Source organism: Fukomys damarensis, unplaced genomic scaffold, assembly GCF_012274545.1.
Source record: "Fukomys damarensis isolate Sample0158 unplaced genomic scaffold, DMR_v1.0_HiC HiC_scaffold_31, whole genome shotgun sequence".
Taxonomy (NCBI): Eukaryota; Metazoa; Chordata; class Mammalia; order Rodentia; family Bathyergidae; genus Fukomys; species Fukomys damarensis.
The window spans coordinates 12,563,589-12,582,452 of NW_022900943.1; the positions used below are offsets into that span (position 1 = coordinate 12,563,589).

Here is an 18,864-nt window from a genome sequence, read left to right on the forward strand (position 1 = left end):
TTCCAAAGAGTAGAAGATTTTACATCAATTCTCTCTAATGTATTTAAACTAACCCGATATTTTTAACTGAAATACAAAATCCTATATATACATACACACACACACACACACACACACACACACACAAAACAGTCTTACATGGTGTTATTGGCAATCAGAAATATCCAACAATGGAAGTTTTTGCATATATATACTTGATGAAAATCATAGAGCTAATAGCTGTAAAAAATTGAAATATGAATGTTATGTAACAACATAAAAATTCTTATATGCAGAATGACAAAATGTACATTTGTAGATATGCGTAAAATTATACACATATATTCACAAATTCATAAGACTGAAAATATGATATGTAGATACATATCAGTTAAAATTACGTAACTTGATACTGAAATAAACTTTTATTAATCCCCTTACCTTATATTTTATAAAATATATCCAATATCTTTTCCAGGGTCTTCCCCAATTCCTTGGACATATATTCTCATAGTCATCTATTTTTACTTAAGCTTTATACTTGTATAATTATTAATAATATCATACACAATTATTTGTAATTATATGCACACTTTAAGGTACACATACAGTTGTTGCGTTTCCACAGGCATGGGAATTTTACTCAGTTAGCTCTACTAAGGAGATATTAATGAAGACAATATTTGAAAACATGTGATTAAGAGAACCATCAAGTTAAATCATCCAGAATCTAGCAACAGCAGAAAGCCTATGTCATCTCTAGGATATAAAGCAAGGGAAGAAAGCATGTCTAGGGCCCAGTAAGCTGCAGCTATAGAGAAGAAACCACATGTCAAGAGCTGCAAAGACTTCTAGGAAGATGGTGGAGTGGTAGGCAGCAGCAAGTCAACCTCTCCAAGGTTTGAAGTCCAGACACAACTCGGGGGATAAAAGAAGGGGAGAGATGGATCCCTGGGACCCAGGAAAGATCTGAAAGGAAAATTGGAGCCCACAGAGAAAGTTAAGAGACAAACCTCAATGCAGAAAAAGGAGGGTGCAATCAGCACTTTTTCCCTGGCTCTGGGCTTGTGGGGTGAGAAAGGAAGATCAAATATACAGAGACACATTGTGGATGGGCGAGGCCTCCAGAGAGAAACACACCAAGGTAGCAAAGCAATGGATGCTGGGTGACTGCAAAAGCTGGTGAGTGACTCCAGTCCAAGTGACTTCTGTGTCCCCTGGAGAGAGAGTGCTTTTTCCAGTTGACATTTTATGGAGGGGCCAACTGAACCTGGGACTCAGAACAGCATGGGGAAGAGCATGGGTTGGCTTCATCTCAGGGCTTCCAGTTTTGAAACCCCACAGTGATTGGGTGAAGGACAACCAGGGGAGATATCCAGGATCAGGAAGCTATGGACAGGACAGCAAGAGACACCCAGAGTGTTGTAGGCTAAATAATTCACGCCCCAACCCAATAACCACAGGTCAGGATCAGCCTAAACTTCTATAGATTTGAAAGCACCAGAACTAGCACCCTGCTAACCCTATTACAGGTTTGTAGGAATATACAGCACTGATATGGGCTTTGACTACCTTCCTTGTCTACTATGAACAGAATCATGGCCTAAATTGGACACAACCACTAAACTGTAGATCCCAGAAGATAACCATAGGCTTGAAATCACAGAGAAAAATTTTTGGTTTTTTTCTTTTTTTGTTTTAATCGTTTTTGTTTTTTCATGAGTGTGATCATTATTTTCAGCTTTCTAATGTCCTTCTTTCTTTCCCTCTTATATTCTTCACCAGCTGCCCCAAGGCCTAGGAAATCTCTCTTTGTCCTTCAGCTTTGCTTCTTATCTCTTTCTCTTCTTTTATTCATCTATTTTTTCCCTCTAGTCCTTTATAAATTTTCCCCCTTAGACTAAAATTGCTCTATTGAGTGGATATTTACTGTGTATAACTATCTGATTTATTTTAGATCTTGTTATATAACTATAAATCTTATACCTACAGTTAAATTTAGTAAATCAATAGTTATCACAGTTTGTCATTCTCTAGTCTGTACTTGATGCCATTGTTATTACTGATTGTACTAGCCAAGGTGACAGAGTTGTGGTCAAATGATCTTCCTTGCATGCCAATACCTAGACTGCCTGGGGGTCATAAACAATACTATAGCCCAGGACCAAAGAACTAGTGCTAGGCCAAACAGGCAGCAATCTTTCATCTCTAATAAGTTGTGACAGACTGAAAAGCCAAAAGCCAGTTATGTCTAGAAAACATCTCTGAAAAGTAGCAATTTCCTAAAGAGGTTTTGATACTAGCAATAAAGCTTACTACCATAACCAATTTACAAGCCTCAGGGCAGAAAATGAATAAATAACAACAAAAAGAAAATGAGAAAACACAGAGGCAGGATACAACCCAACATTACCAACTCACCCAATGCAAATCAAGGGAGCATTGAGATGGAAGAAATAAAAAAACTCCCAGCTGAATTTTATGAAATGGAGACAGCAGAAGTAACATAACAGATCAATAAGTCTCTCAACAAAAACAAAACAGAAATAATTAAAGAGATGACAACCATAAAATTCATGCTTTTATAAGCTCTCTCCTTGATTAGATCTCAGACTTGGGCTGCTGGGTCCTTCCCACCAGAGTCAATTTTAGCAAGAACACTGTAAAGACAGTTTCGAGAGGATACCCCTATACTGCCTTGGATATTTGATTACCTTCAATATCTAATCAAATTCCTCACGCCCACCATCTCTCAGATGATGTCTGATCATTCTGGCCTACTTTAAGCAAGAATTCTTATAGGTCAGGTTAGCAAGAATTCTCTTTATCCCTGGTGCCTCTGTTCAGTAATTTTCTATCCACTGACTGCCCCTATATTTGCTCCTTAGTTATAACCCCCCACTTGTCCTTCCTGTATCTGGAGTTGAATTCAGTTCTATTATAAGATATTTTTGCTTGTTATTTCAATAGTTCCTGGATTAAAAAAAAAAACCTTAACCTTTTACTTATTGTCTCTGGTTTTCCATAAGTTTTATTTGCCACCATATTGCTTTGTGGTGATGTCAGTTCAGGTACACTTTTACCTAGAAACTAAATTATAAAATTTGTTTCTGCCAGTATATGTATGCACAGTAACAGGAGAGAAAAAAGGGAAGAAAAGAAATAAATCAATTCACATTTCATATGCAGAGATAGCATGGTTCTTGCTTCCATAGTTTCTTGCAAGGTTAAAATTGATAATCATAGTTTCCTATTCATTCACTCATATTTTTCTTGCCTTCTACCAGAACCTTGGTAGACAAAGATTTTTTAACATGGAGTGATGAGGTTTTATGCCTTGTATCTAGTTGCCCCCCCAAAGCCTCATGTGCTCATGGGTGATGGATAGATGATTCTGTGTCATAGTATGTGATACTGGAGATTGAAGGTGTAAGAGAACTACTTTGGATTAGCACAGATATGGGTTTGGATAATGAAAGTCCCATACTGGGTGTGGATGGCACCAACCAAAAGGCTTGCAGCCTGGATGGGATAAAAGGGAAAGGGAGGCCTGCTGCTGCTGCTTGTTGCTTCCCGCCTGCTCTGTCATGGAATCATTTTTCTCTGCAATGCCCCTCTGCCATGCCACTCTGCCTAGGAGCAAGCTGATTACTCACTGAAACCTCTACAAACTATGAGACAAAATAAATAATTTCTCCTTAAAATTGTGGGTGCCAGGTACTGTGTCTTAGCAATGAGAAAAATAACTAAAATGTGATGCAGCACTAATTTTGCATGATCTGAAATTTAAGAAGTCTAGAATTTAGTGAGTTACTTAATGACCATTATTAATAGGTGCCCAGTGAATATCTGGGTATCACAGACAGTTCTCTCCTTGGTCTCACTGTATCGATGCAACCCAATATACTTTTGGTAATTGGGACGAATCATCTCAATTTCATTGCTATAAGAACTAAAATGATTGGATGGCAATTTCAGCTTCCAATGCAGTAGAACTATGCTGGGCCTGCCAGTGGAACCATTTCTTACTTTTGAACTAAGACTTCCACACATGACAAACTAAAAGTCATAGAAATGATGTTCTGAATACTTTCTATTTTTCCCTCCATTCATTGTGCCTATGAGGCTGACCACTGCAGTGACTTGGCTCCCTTGTCTTCTGCTTCCTGGTGACTTCAGCCCATGGAAGACCCCAGCAGTACATCAGAGTATGGGAGGAAAGAAAGGTGGATATTTCTGCTTCACTCTGTCTTTGGTTTGGGCTGAAGTCCTGGCAGTGACTATAAATACAGAATTTCACCCAGCTCTACCAAATGTTGGCACTGACCATTTTCCTCTACTGGCTCCTTGGGAGTACCCACTCCTATAGCCACAGCTAAGGTTGTCTTCTGGTTTTAGTAACTGCTCCTTGTCCCTCTGGCCTAGAGTTAGTAACAGCTCCCAATCGCTCTATTACTGTTAATCAAATACTGTATGCCAGACACTGGGCTGTGTCTAAATATATTATCTCATTTAGGCCTCACAGTCCCCCACGTAAGATGGCTTCTTTCCTTTAGTAGAGGAGATAAAGTGACAGGGTGACACTGATAGAGCTGAAATGGAATCTAAGTGTTGGATAGTCGGTGTACTCAAACGCTACGCCATGACTTCATACACTACTCCGTACTTCATGGACCCGTCTTTGACCTCCTTTGAAACGGTCCAGCTCCATGTGGCTTTGCTCCTGGCAACACACATGCTCCCACAACTGGAAATGGGGATGCGGATGCAACTTCTCCATTCAGTCATTCAACAAAAATTGTTTGGAATATGGGATGCAAGGTCCAGGATACGGAGGGCTGGGGCTGACAGCAAGACAAGCCTAGGCAGTCTATGCAGTGCTCATTCATATACTGAGCCTGAAAGAAGTTAGAAATATTTTCCACTGATGCGGTGTCAGCCACATCTGGTGACAGCCATTTGGTGACTAAGGACAGAATGCAATAGTTCCTCAAGTATTCTCTCAAATTGATTTTCTCAAGATAGAAATTGCTGGCAGGAGTGAAAAGAAATGGGCATTCCTCAGCGTCCAGGGTCTATTCAAAAGAGAATAATTCTGGTCAAGTCTGTTCTTTGCTTCCTGTCTTACGTTTTTGCCACTTTATTGGTGGCACTTTTACAGCAGAGGAGACAGAGGAGTTTAGTTTAGATTTCCATTAGGCCTCTCCTCAAAATCGCATCCCTGAATCCTTGCAGTTTTGAATTTGCCGCTTTGATCTGCCCCTCCTACCACAGGGCGCCAGGAAGCGAGGACACCAGGCCTTTATTGGAGATTCGGAATCGTTAAGGCAGCTGACAGCAGAGCTGATTGGCTGACGATCCTAACAACTGTCACGGCCAGCCAACCCCGAGGCTCTGGGGGAAAGCCCGGGTCTCTGTGGCGATCCCAGGAAACCTGGGTTTGGAGGCCTTGGCACCTCTATCACTAAGTTCTCCAGTCCTTGGGTGAGTGAGCGCCTGTGGCTGGTGGGTGGGGACAGAGGGGGGTGCAGCGCTGACGCTGGCGCGAGACCGCCAGCAGGGCTCTAGAGGCCCGCTCCCATGGCCTCCGGTGCTGGCAGTTGCTGTCAACCTCCTTTCCAAAGAGCCCGTTCTGGCCACAGGGACTCGTGGCCGCTATCGTTATCATTGTTACGGAGTTGGGAAAAGTCGACCCATCAAAAATCAGCACCCCACTAGGGGGAATACCCAAAATTACAGTAACTGGGTCCAGAGTAAGGGTGTGGGGACAGTTATGGAAAAATCTCCCAGAAGCCTGTGCAGGAGGAAATAGCCGCAAAGGTTTATTGGACATGACTGTGATTAGGTAATGAAACATAAATGCAGGTAATGTGTTATTTGATCGAGAAATAACACACTAGATAACAAAAGTCATGGAAGCAATCAATCTCCCCCTGCCCCCCCAGTTTCCCAAAGGTGTCTGGAAGTTGTAGAACCAACTCTTCTGAGAAATACACTTTCCATAGTAATCTGTAGCAAACCTGAGGCAGAGCTGCAGCATTCCAGACCTCTTCCAAGGTCTCACAAGCAAACAAAGGAAAAAAATGAAGGCAGAACACACACAAATCAGCATTCTCAGCTCTGAGACACACTGATTTTTTTTTTTATAGATATAGCAACATATTTGTTATCTGTGATATAATATGTTGGATTTTATTTTATTTTATTTTTTTGTACAGGGGATCAAACTTGGGCCCTTGCACTTGCAAGGCAGGCAGCAGAACCACTGAGCTAAATCCCCAGCCCATGTGTTGCATTTTTGACAGACTTGCCTTACACAAGAGTGAAATCAGTTTCTCCTACTGCAGAGTCATTCTTGCTCATTTTTTGATAAATATTTTGTGCATGGAAGAAAGCTGAGAGTTCTGAACACCCTAAGGAATAATCCCAGGTTTGGGGAAATGGCTTTGTTAGTTAGGAAAGGAGAGGTTGAAAATAGTAAACTCCACCAAGGGTAAAGTTTACAAGGTGTGGTATACTCATTTTCAGGTGAGGTCTTCCACAGGGAAGCTTTTCTGCTTGACTTTGGCCTTTAATCCTTACACCAGGGAGTGACCTCCAACACATCCAAACTACAGTTCAAGCGAGCAAGGCCCAGAAAAAGGTAAGTCTAGATTTAAACTTTGCAGTGTTTCTCTTCTGTAGATATCTGACATGAGGACTATCCCTCCACTTGAGGGGAGGTCTCACCACTTGACAAACAGGAGCCTCTAAGAGAAAGATCTTTAATATTATAGCATGTGTTCTTGGAGACAAGAGGACATCTCTTTCCCTTTATAAACATTTGTAGCAGATATAGAGTTCAATCAAACACTCATATGTAAAAGACAAACAAGGAATGGCAAGTTACCTGAGCTAAAGTTTTTCTTGTATCACTCCTGTTTTGGGCAAATATTTGTGAAAAATAGACACTATGGAGATTGTCAAGATGGATAATATATTGCTCCTGTCTGCAGACAAGTTCTGGTCTGCTGTTGGAGAGAATTTTTTTTCCTCATTGAGTTTATTGGTACATTTTAGGTATACAGTACAGTTACATTCATTATTGGGGTCTTGTACCTTTACATGACAGGTCTTGGTTCTCATTTTTTCCCCTTGTCCCTGCCCTCCCTTCACCCCTCCTCCCTCCCCCTTTACAAACACTTTATTTCCACTTCTTCATTTTCTCATATTTTTTTCTTTTCCCTTATTACCCTTCCCCTACCCTTCCCACTTTCCCTACACCTTTAGCCCCTTTCTTCCTATTTCACATCGTCCATTATAACATTAGGATCTTATGTACTATTATAGTTTATTCACACCAGAGAAACTATTCAGTATTTACACATGTGTGACTTATTTATTTCACTAAGGAGTATATCCTCAATATGTAGCCATTTTCCTACAAATGAATCCAAGTTCTCATTCTTTATGGCTGAATAATATTCTATTTTATAGAAAAACCACATCTTCTTTATCCAGTTTCCAACTGATGGGCAAATGGGCTGTTTCCAAGTTTTAGCTATTACAAACTGTGCCGCTATGAACATAGGTGCGCATATATCTCTGTGATATGATTCTTTTAATTCTTTTGGAAAGATACCCAGCAGAGGGATGGCTGGGTCAAATGGAACCTCTAGTCCCAGCACTTTGAGCTATCTCTATATTGATTTCCACAGTGGTTGCACCAGTCTGCACTCCCACCAACAATGGAGAAGGGTTCCTTTCTCCCTACAACCTCGCCAACATTTGTTATTGTGTGATTTCTTGATAGCAGCCATTCTTTGTGGGGTGAGGTGGAATCTCACTGTTGTTTTCATCTGCATCTCTTGAATGACCAGTGACGTGGAACATTTTTTCGTATATTTACTTACTTCTTTGTCTGAGAAATGTCTGTTCATTTCAGATACCCATTTCTGAATCAGGTCTTTATATCTGGGGTGTTGGAGAGAATTAACATGGGGCCGTCAAAACTTGGAGAAAGGAGGGAACTGCTAGTTCTTCCCACCCTCAGTGGTGGGACATATTGTCTCTGCCTCTGGCCACAGAGTAGTCACATGGGGCAGAGGCAGAGGGGGAAGGAAATCTCATGACCATCTAGGCCTATTCATGGCTCTACCTCTTCTCTCCAGTAAGCAGTCTGGCCTCCTGTGACTAGCTTTGAAGCTGACTCTGATGCAGAGGCCCCTGTAATTCCAGGATTTGTCCTTAAGTCACCTGCAGTGTCCACTCCTCTGATTAGCCAGAACCCAGGATTTCCTGATGAGAAAGGATATAGGTAATAGCAGCTCTCTGGGCTTCCCTCAGGACATGTGTCTTGGCTATAAGGCGTTAAGACTAGACACTCTAATGTGACATTCCACAAACCTATTCAACAGCCTACTAAAGTGAAAGGTATCAGTAACATTGTTGAGTGAGGTAGAGAGAAGTTTGACTTTCCCATGTGTTTTGCAGTCTTCTGAAAGTAAAATCAAGAACTAAATGTTTCCTAGGCCAGGTGTGGTGGCGCACACCTATAATCCCAGCACTTGGGAGGCTGAGGCCAGGAGGATTGCTCTGAGTTCAAGACCAGCCTGGACTACATAGTGAGTTCCAGGTCAGTCTCAACTACATAGTGAGACCCTGTCTCAACCTCCCGCCCCCAAAGAGCTAAATGTTTCCTGAACTGACCCAATTGGGTAGAATAAAAGTTGAAATCTGGCCCATCTAGAGTTGAAAGCACACTTAAGTACTTCCTGGGTAAGACAATAAGATAGACAATACAGAGGATCCATAAATTTCAGAATAGTTCAGCTCGTGATTTTTTAGGTTTTATGATGGTGCAAATTGAATATGTATTCAAAAGAAATCATAGTTTGAATTTTGATCTTTCCATGGGCTAGCAATATAGAACATTTTCACTTTCAGAACAGTATTCAATAAGTTAGGTGTGATATTCAATGTTTTATTATAAAACGGGATTTGTGTGAGATGAGTTTATCCAGATGTAGGCTAAATGTTCTGAGTAAGTTGAAGGTAAGCTACACTATGATGTTCAGTAAGTTAAGTGTACAAACTTAACTTTATTCCAGTTTAGGGTAAGTTTATTAGACCGTTACCTCCATTGTAAGTAGAGAAGCAAGTATACAGTACAGTCATTTGTAAAAGTACATGTCCAAGGACATTTAAGCATCCTTATGTCTTCTCCATTTTGAGAATTTTAGAAGGTGAAGCTGAAAGAGGATGGCTTAGGAATGTCAGCATTGAGTGGACAGAAATAAGTAGTACGTAGACAAGGGGTGGGGTCACAACATGAATGTGGAAAGAAGACAGATCTACTGACCTGGAGACACATAAATCTTCAAAACACAAATGGAAGGAGAACAGAGAAATCTCTTCACAAGATGTGCAAGGCATCTTCTGATCACCCCGCCTCAGACACAAAGTTTTATCGTCCACCCATACAGAACAAAAGGAAAGTTGGTATCCATGCTGTTCTCAAGATTTATAGTAGGAAGAAAATTCATGAAATACGGATTCATACACTTATAGGGCAAGGAGATAATCCAGTTCAATCAGCTGGCCTTAGCTGAGTAAAGGATGGCCAAGCTGGTTAAGTTTGCCTGAGGTAAGACAGCCAGTTAGAATCCTCACTGTGTTTCTACATCACAATTTTTTTCAAGGATGTACACAATATATTGTTTTAAATCTTGCTTTTTTACATTTTAGGTCAAGATGGGGTTTATGTTTTCAAAATCTATGAATGAAAACATGAAAAATCAACAGGAGTTCATGCTTATGAATGCTCGACTCCAGGTATGTTTTAAAATAATTAAACTATTATGGTGTTGCCCTGGTTAAAGTTCTAGCACATATTTTTTAGCAGCATGTTTTTTCACACCCCGTTATGCTCACTCTCCCTACCCAAATGCTCTTGGGGCTCCACCCTCAAAGACTAGATGAAATCATTTGCTAATTATCTGGTGAATGGTCTTGTTTAAGTATTCAGTCCAGATACTTGTGTCAAAAGTTCCATACTTAAAGAGATAATGGTTTAGTGTATATTGTGGACAGAATTCTGTCCCTCAAGATATAGGTACTTGTTTTATTTCCAAGGACCTGTGAATATGTTAAGAGTATGTTACCTTACATGGAAAAGGGGATTTTACAGTGTGATCATTTAAGGAGTTTGAGATGGGGAGATTATTCTGGATTATCCAGATGAATCCACTGCAATTATAAGGGGTCTTTATATGGTAAAGAAGAAATGAGGGTGAGGAAATAAAGAGGGAGAGAGAAGGAGAGGGAGAGGGAAAAGGAGAGAGAGACAGAGAGAGAGATTTAAAGATGCTGCACTTCTGGCTTTAAAGACAGAGTCAGTGAGGACATAAGCAAAGGAATGCAAGCAGCCTTCAGAATGGAAAAAGCAAGGGATTAGATCGTCTTCAGTAGCCTCCAGAAGGACACAGTCCTGCCAGTCCATTTTAGACATCTAATCTGAGAACTACAAGATAGTATATTTGTGTTATTTTAAATCATTAAATTCTCTATAACTTATTATATCAGCAATAGGAAACTAACATAGATTGTGAAAACTTAACATTGGGTTATACAATGGATGGATATAAAAGATCAAAACATAGTAGACTGTCAACATGCCTAACATGAGTTATCAAAACAGTATTCTAAAATATTGCAAGTCAAAATTAAGTGTTAAAAATTTGACCCAAATTATTTTCCTGATTTCAGATAGAGATGTCTAGGTTTCTGTAGTCCATTATATACCTGGGAATAAAAGGTCTTACCATTAGGCAGTGTAGCTCGCATTTTAAAATGAGATCTAATGCCAGAATGCCTGGATTTGCATCACAATTCCACTCCTAACTGTCTGATCTGTACTTCAGTCTCCTGATCTGAACACCAGAGGTGACAGCATACTCTTCACAGAGATATTTTAAGGAGTCTAAGTGAAATAAATAAGTCACACATGTGTAAATACCAAATAGTTTCGCTGGTGTGAATAAACTATAATAGTACATAGATTCTAATGATACAATTGACAATGTGAAATAGGAAGAAAAGGGCTAAAGGTGTAGGGAAAGTGGGAAGGGTAAGGGAAAGGTAATAAGGGAAAAGAAAAAAAAATAGGAGAAAATGAAAAAATGTAAATAAAGCATTTGTAAATGGGGAGGGGAGGAGGGGGTGAAGGGAGGGCAGGGACAAGGGGAAAAAATGACCTGTCATGTAAAGGCACATGATCCCAATAGTGAATGTAACTGTACTGTACACCTAAAAATGTACCAATAAATTCAATGAGGAAAAAAATTTTTTTAATTTAAAAAAGATATTTTAAGGAGTAATGATGAAATGTATCATATAGAATAATGACTTCATTCTTTAGAAAAATGCCTTTTACTCCATATTAAATGTTGTTCTTGTTACTATTAAAGACTTATAAGAATGTCCTATGCAATATAAAGATTTCTTTGGGATAGTGGTAAAACTGAAAAGATGGGCAATTGAATTATTGTAACAGAGCAAAATGATTTAGGGGAGACCAAATGTTAGGTCTAGGAATCAACCATATATGTCAGATACTTACAGTATCCTTACAAAGACCTTTAGAGATTACGGTTAGGGTCTGTGAAGACTTGGAGATTTCACCCTGCTTGCAAGCTGACAAGTTATTCTGTTACAGAAACCAAAAGTACCTGTATCAGAGGCACAGGATGTTATTACTCACAGAACAACAAGCAGCCTGATGCTAGTGTCAATTCTCCATGCTCCCCGAGACCCACAGAACTGGCAAAGATGGGCACGGACTTAAATGGATGGGTGCTGTGCACTAAATGGATTTGTCACATTGGGGGAACACTGAACTTCAAAAACCTATTACTTGTATAGTGCGCTATGGGCAAGGGAAGAGGGAGGGGAAGGAGAGGATCTCCGTTACCCCATTTCTGTCGGTTGTTCAATGAAGCCTAAGTAAAGAATGGGCCAAGCAAAGACCAATTGGGCCTGGCTTTCTTGACCTACTGAGCAAAAACAGGCAGGGACATTCAGGGTTCATGGTAATAATCTGATTGACCAGAGGCCTCAGAACTGTTTTGAGTTTTGTCCACTGATTCCAGTGACCGGGTTTTACATAGCTGGCACTGAGGTTGAATAGCTGCAGTGGCAACCAGGTTTCATCTTAGTTGAATCAAAGGTGAACCAGGCCCAGAAATTTAGGAGAGTATCTGTGAATCCAGGTCCTACTGAGCCAGTACCTTGGTTTCAGGTGGTAGAGTGGGGGTAGTTTTTCCCACAGGGGTGGCTACTACTCCTTTATGCAGAAACTAAAATGATACTCAGGTATGGTCAGCCAGCCTATTCACAAGTACATTATTTTTATTTCAACAGCAGATTGGCCCTTCTCTTGTAGTTGGCATGTCCTAGTTGTTGCACCACACAATAGGGATGTGAGGCCTGGGAATCACAAGGCCTCCATGGGGCAACTCTTTGTCTGTAGCAAGAACCCAGCAGCACATCAATAAATCCTTCCTTTTTTTGAAAAGGATGCACTGTGGATTGAATTCTAGTCCCTCAAAATTCATAAGCTGAAATCCTAAGCCCTAGTATCTCGGGTGGCATCCTAAGAGGAAATTCAGACACGGATATGGAGAGAATGCCCTCTGAATATGGAGCTAGTCATTTATTAGCCAAGAAAAGAGGCCTGGAACAGAGCTTTCCCTCATAACTTTGCAAGGAACCAACCTTAATTTTGGATTTCTAGTTTCCAGCACAGAGACAATAAACTTCGTTTGCTTCAATGAGCGTTTGTGGCCCCTCGTTTCCACAGCCCTGGCAGACACCGAGGGAGAATTTGGTGCCCATGTCCAGCAGGTGGTGTTACCATATTAAGCAAACAGCCTCCCTGAAGATCAGCTGTGGTTTTCCTTTTCTCTCCGGGACCGTATAATGTTTCCATAAGACCTCTGGGAGGGGTCAAGGAATTTTTGAATGGGAAAGATCCTCTAGTCACTTTGAGTTTTACAATTCAAGCATGCAACACATCATTTCATTACACATTTATATACACACAGAAGCGGGGTAAGGAGTGCGTGGACATACCTGACAATATCTTGAATTGGTTCAAAGTCCCTCTAGTTTCCCTTCCTCACTGAGAACTTTACTCAAACACTATCATTGGATGCAGATGCCTTTTTATTGTTGTTCCTGGTCAGAACGCAAACCAAAGTTTAACATAGGTTCTTTAGAGATGATATTATTGTTTCAGTCTCCCAGCTGGAGGAGGAATATGAAAGTCAGGGAAGACTTTTTGTCCTTTGATTCCATAACCCAGAATGACAGTGCTTCCTCTTCCTGTGTCCCTGGCCTCTGGAGAGGACTGCTACTCAGGAGTGAGAGTGCCCTGGCCTTCACTAGTGCCACAGTACGGCTCTGCAGGCCTCGGTAACCGGGTCACTTCGGTGCTTAGGACATCCTCTCTCCATGGGACCAAGTGGACTTTGGCACCTGCAGCCAACAGCGCCATCAAAGTTTGAGTCCTTCTTCTCAAAGTTCCCTCAGGCACCCACCTTCCTTCCCTGAATAGCCTGAAGTTGGGGAAGGCTCCAAGGGCAAGAAGGGAAAGCATCTTGTCGCCAGTAAACCAGGCTTTGTATTTATTTTCAGTTTCAAATGGCTTCCTGCCCCTGGGAGGATTTCTAATGCTTCCAGTCTAGCCGAAACCCTTTATATTCACTGCCGACACTATGTATATCTGCTTTTGGGACTCATGGACTCAGCAGCTACAGTCACATCGCACTGCCTTCAACTAAAATGCAGGGCTCGCTGCCCTGCTGTTGTGAAAACACTCTTCCCTTCCCCCAGCCCAGAGAACATGCTATAACCAAAACGCCATTTGAGCAACTTGTTTCCACCCCGTCTTTTGTTGCTGAACTTCACTTAACACATAGGACAATGAGGAACCTCGCTTCACCCTCTCCCCCTCACCACCATGTACCTGACAGCATTTACCACCTGATCTTAGGACGTTTTCTCCTATCCTCTAACCCAGCTGAGGGCCCTGTCTTTTCCTTTCCAGAAAGCCATGTCTCTAACATCATTTCATCCTTGTGGCCCACACTGTCAGGCCCTGTAACGCATCTGGGCTTTTGCCCTACTTGTAAATAACAAATTCTCTTGCTACTGTTTCACAGATGCTGGCAGAAGACTTTATCATCTGCTTTATTATGCCAGCAATCAGCACGTGCTGGCATCCGTTTTCCACACAGGGTGTAGGTGAGCCTAGTTGGATGCTGAGATGGATGCAGTGGGTTTATGACATAGCTGAGAGACACTGAGCTCATAGAACTACAACTTTTATTGTGCGTGGTGAGCAAACCTGCTCTTTGACTAGGAGATGCAATTTCAACTCTGGGAAAATGCCCATGTGTCATTGATTTTGTGGGTTCTTATACTCTCCATCAGAAGAATCAGATAGAGGCACAATAATATAGGAACAAGGCTTTTTATATTCTTATGATCAAGTTCAAGGGACAAAATTCATAGGGGACAGAAATCCCAAGCTGACTGAGAGAAAAGGACAAGAAAGGGTAGTTTTATAGTGCTCCTAGGGTAGTCAAGGGTCTAGTGTTTTGATATCGTTGCAAGTAGAGATGGAATTCCAGTTGGACTTCATTTTACCTGGCATACATCTAACATTCTCACCGAAGGATATGCATTTTACTATGATAATGAAGCAACAGTAACTGTAAGTTACCTTAGTGACTATTCATATATACAAATGCTTTTGCCCCTCACCATTGGGAGGAAAACACCTAGCATTGTTCTAAAGTAAGATAAGTTGTTCTTGTCTTAGCAGGTTTGACTGGTAACTAAGTTAACTGCTTTATTTTTCTTAGTCTCAGCTTTCTGGTATGCCAGCTGACCACATAGCCATTGAACATTAATCTGATTCCTTAGTCTTCTGTCTCCTGGTGCTTTTAACTAACCCCACAGTCCTGCAGGTGTTAGTGACAGTTGCTAAGACATTACAGGGAATGAGCAGCCAAGGCTGCATCCTTGGCTTACACAACAAAACAGTGCAGGAAAACTCGGGAGCCATGGGGGATTGATTGTTCCAACACATGTGCTGGCTAAGATGATTAGTTTTTTCTTGTTGATCAGGAACTACTTTATTGTTTATCTTTTAATTTCAGGGAAGAATAGGAGAATATAGATCAACACAAAAGAACCAGTCTTCCAAACCTGGAGCTACTTGAGCTCTGATCCTAAGTGGGTAGCCTGAGAGAAACATTCTCATTTGTACCAGTTTTGGAAGATTGAGTTGGTCTTTGAATGTTCCCTATTTTTATTTTATTTATTTATTTTTTTGTGGTACCGGAGATCAAACTCAGGTCCTTGCACTGGCAAGGCAGGCCACTGAACCGCTAAGCTAAATCCCCAGCCCCCCTATTTTTAAATAATTGGTTTTCCAGCATCATTCTTAGGGTTTAGAGCTGTTCTTTCATTTTTTGAAGAAAATATCATGAAATATTTGATGCATAGAATATATTTATATCAAAGGTAAATTTTGAAGCATAATAAAGTGAATGCCAACCAACTCACCACTCACCTTATGTATTATGGTATCACAATGCCCCTAAAGTTATCTCTGGGTTCCTCCCTACTTGTTGAGTAAATTCAAACTGCCAAGGCGGGGCTGGGCTCAATTTCTTATCCCAGGATTCCTGAGGACACAGTTGGATCCTTCAAATGGGATGGAAGAGACCACTGAGACAGAGGATCATATGTCTTTGTAGGATTTTCAAGAGATTGAAAAAAAAAACAAACTCCTGACCAAAACATCATGCTTAGATAATATATTTATTTAGCTTGTAACAACATATCTTCTGGTTATTTTTCTATGTAATGGTACCTCAATGAAAAGGGTAAATAGAAGAAATGAAGTAAACTATTTTATTAAAGAAAAATCTAATAACTAGAATCCTTATCTCAGTGGGTTTCATTTAGTTCTACCTTTTTTATTTTCTTTTGGGTAAAAACAAAAACATCACAACAATTTCTTATTATTGCTTTTTCTTTCATGGGAAAGGGCTAAAATTAGAGCTTCAGCTACACATCTAATAGCACTGGTTAAGTTCTCAATCCTGGCTGTACATTTGGTTCATGTGGGGCTATCTGGCATTTTGATCCTGCCCTACACCAACTGGATCCCTTATGATTGGGTGTGAGTGTTGTTACTTTAAGCTCTCCAGGGTACTGCAATGCATGGACTGGGTTGAGAAACTTTATCCTTTCATTCTTTTTCTGTGGTGCCACATAATTGTAATTGGTGATTGGCAGTGATTCAATTAAGTCTATGTAGGAGATGGGACCAAATAAGTTTTCACTTAATAGTAAATTAATCATGAAATGAATCACCAAAGTCAAGCCAATCAAAATGTATAAATCAAAAAGGTTTCATTTTTTTAAGATAGAGGAATTCATGCTATTGGTCATAACGATATTTTCAAATGAGCAAGGTTCAATTTCCCAGTAGAAATTGCCTTCAAGCCTTTGTTACTGAGGATGATGGATGGAAGTTGTAGTCAGTAAACTATCACTCCCGTAAAAATGAATGTTTCCGTAAAGAGCCACTGGCTGGCAGATCTACACTAATTTTATATCACTTGAACGGCTAGAAAAGCATTTGAATGCAATAAAATAGGATGGAAACTGGAAGCACAAGCAGAGAGAAATGAGAACAGATTCCACAGGTCCATCCTATGCTACAGTGTTATGTGGGCAAAGCGACGACAGTCAACGTGAAGATTAGCTGGGCAGTAAGTAAATGTTTGTTCATTGTTTGCCGTGTTCAGGCAACAAACTGATGACTCAAAAATGAAACACATAATAGCCACGCATGGTGGCACATGCCTGTAATCCCAACCTCTGATTAAAGCAGGAGGATTGAAAATTTAAACCCAGGTTGGGTGATCTGGTGACTTGGCAAGAACCTGTCTCAAAATTCACAAAACCAGGTGGAGGTTGGGTGTTGGGGATGTAGCTCAGTGCAAAGGCTGTTCTGAGTTCATTCTCTAGTATAGAAATAAAAACAAACATAAGAATAATATTTACATATATTGACGTATATACATTGTGAAAAAAATGAACGCAGAGTGTGTAGACTTTCTCAGTCTATACAGTCTCAGTCTTTAAATAAACAAAAGACGCAGTGTGCTTCATGTAAGAAACACTTCCAGATATATACCAGGAGATTTTCTTTAGCTATAACAACACTCATTAGTTCATTTATATGATTTGTATGGAGTCCCTATTATATGCCAGGTGAATTCAGAGCCAAAGTGCTTTGGTAAATGGCCTGATTTCTTCTTTCTAGGAATTCACACTGTTGAGCAATATAGAGATGAAGAAGTGGCAATTAACAATTTCAATATTGCATTAAGAAGTGAGATTTCTTATAGTGCTTAGTGGGTGGCTCCCAATGTCTTAGTGCTAGAAGTTATGAAGCAATATGCCTAGTTTTCTGAGAAAGACCCCAAAACTTGGTATTTAAATAAATTGTGCATAAATGCTGACAAAAATTTTAAAATGCAGATATTCAGGAAATAAGTAGCCATGTGTTATTGAAAAAATTAACTGAAAATATAATCATGTCAATTCAAAAAGAGACATAAAGACCTACAAAATCTAACTTCCTAATATGCATGTCACAGAGAGGAAAAGGTATAACCTTAAACTAATATTTTAATAATCTTGTTTCCTCTATCTCAACTTCATTTACCTTTTTTTCCCCCATTTTGCCAGAATATGCTTTAAGGCAAATTTCAATTTATCTGTAAATATTTCGGTATAAACTCTAACAGGTATGAATATAACTATATTTAACTAAATCAGCAATAATTCCTATCATAAAATACTTCATCTCAATTGCCTCATATACATCTTTTTACAGTCGGGTTTGTAATCAGAATACAAGCACAGTTTTCACACTGTATTTGGGCTAGTACTATTCCCAGGTCTTTCTTAATTCGTGACATCCTTTTAGCCTGTTATACATTCATCTGTTGAAGAAACTAGGTCATCTGTTCAATAAACTATTTTATAGATGGGATTTAGTGAACTGCTTCCTTATGTCATTATTGAAAATATTCTTCTAATTTTGCTGTTTTTGTTTCTTTAAACTGGTATAATGTAGGGGCTTGATGTGGGTTTTTTTTTTTTTAAAGCAAGAATTCTTTATAAGTAATGCTGTATACTTCCTAATGCATCAAATTATGAGGAACACAAGGTGTGGTTACTTACTTTCAATGATATCAACCTCATCCACTTTTTATAAAGTTCCTCTTTGCCGATGGTTTCATCATCCACTCATGATTACTGCCTAGATTTATTACTTCTTTAGGGCTTGACAAAAATGGTAATTTAAGAAGACTGTCTTCTTTCTGCAAGTATTAGCTGGAAATTTAATAAAAACTTTCACTACTTTATTATCATGAAATAGTTTGTACAGGAAACACAAATAAATGCTTCCTTCCCTTAATTTAAAAAATTGTGCAATAGTGAATTGATGCCATAGCAACCTGCAAAAGTAACCAAACTTTTCTATTTGTATATTATGACTGTAAATTCCTGGTGGGTTTTAATCAGCCATTAGTGCTTTTGGTCACTAAATTGAACTTTTTCAACTTGACTTCTGTGTCCTTCAGATAAGACTCAGTTAAGCCTTGATCATGGGTAGGTTGTTTAACCCGTGTCTCACTTCCCACATTTAAACATATATTTTAATAATTATTATTACATTTTGTAAAGTTGCCTCGAAAATTAAAATGAGATAACTCATGTACAGAAATTTAGCACACACAAAAAAAAAATCCA

The 18,864-nt window shown here is 39.8% G+C and overlaps 2 protein-coding genes across 3 annotated transcripts in view; one reads left to right on the plus strand and one right to left on the minus strand.

Moving 5' to 3' along the window:
- Cd274 (CD274 molecule) overlaps positions 1 to 18,864 on the minus strand; it is a 155,701-nt gene that overhangs the window by 28,663 nt on the left and 108,174 nt on the right. The gene's annotated exons all lie outside the window — the stretch shown is intronic.
- The window catches only part of Plgrkt (plasminogen receptor with a C-terminal lysine), a 46,909-nt gene continuing 33,382 nt past the window's right edge, over positions 5,338 to 18,864 (plus strand). Inside the window, exons 1-3 of the mRNA XM_010620830.3 lie at positions 5,338 to 5,463; positions 6,508 to 6,622; positions 9,706 to 9,792. Of these exons, the coding sequence (XP_010619132.1) occupies positions 9,712 to 9,792 (81 nt within the window). The 5' untranslated portion in view covers positions 5,338 to 5,463; positions 6,508 to 6,622; positions 9,706 to 9,711. The remainder of the gene's footprint in view (positions 5,464 to 6,507; positions 6,623 to 9,705; positions 9,793 to 18,864) is intronic.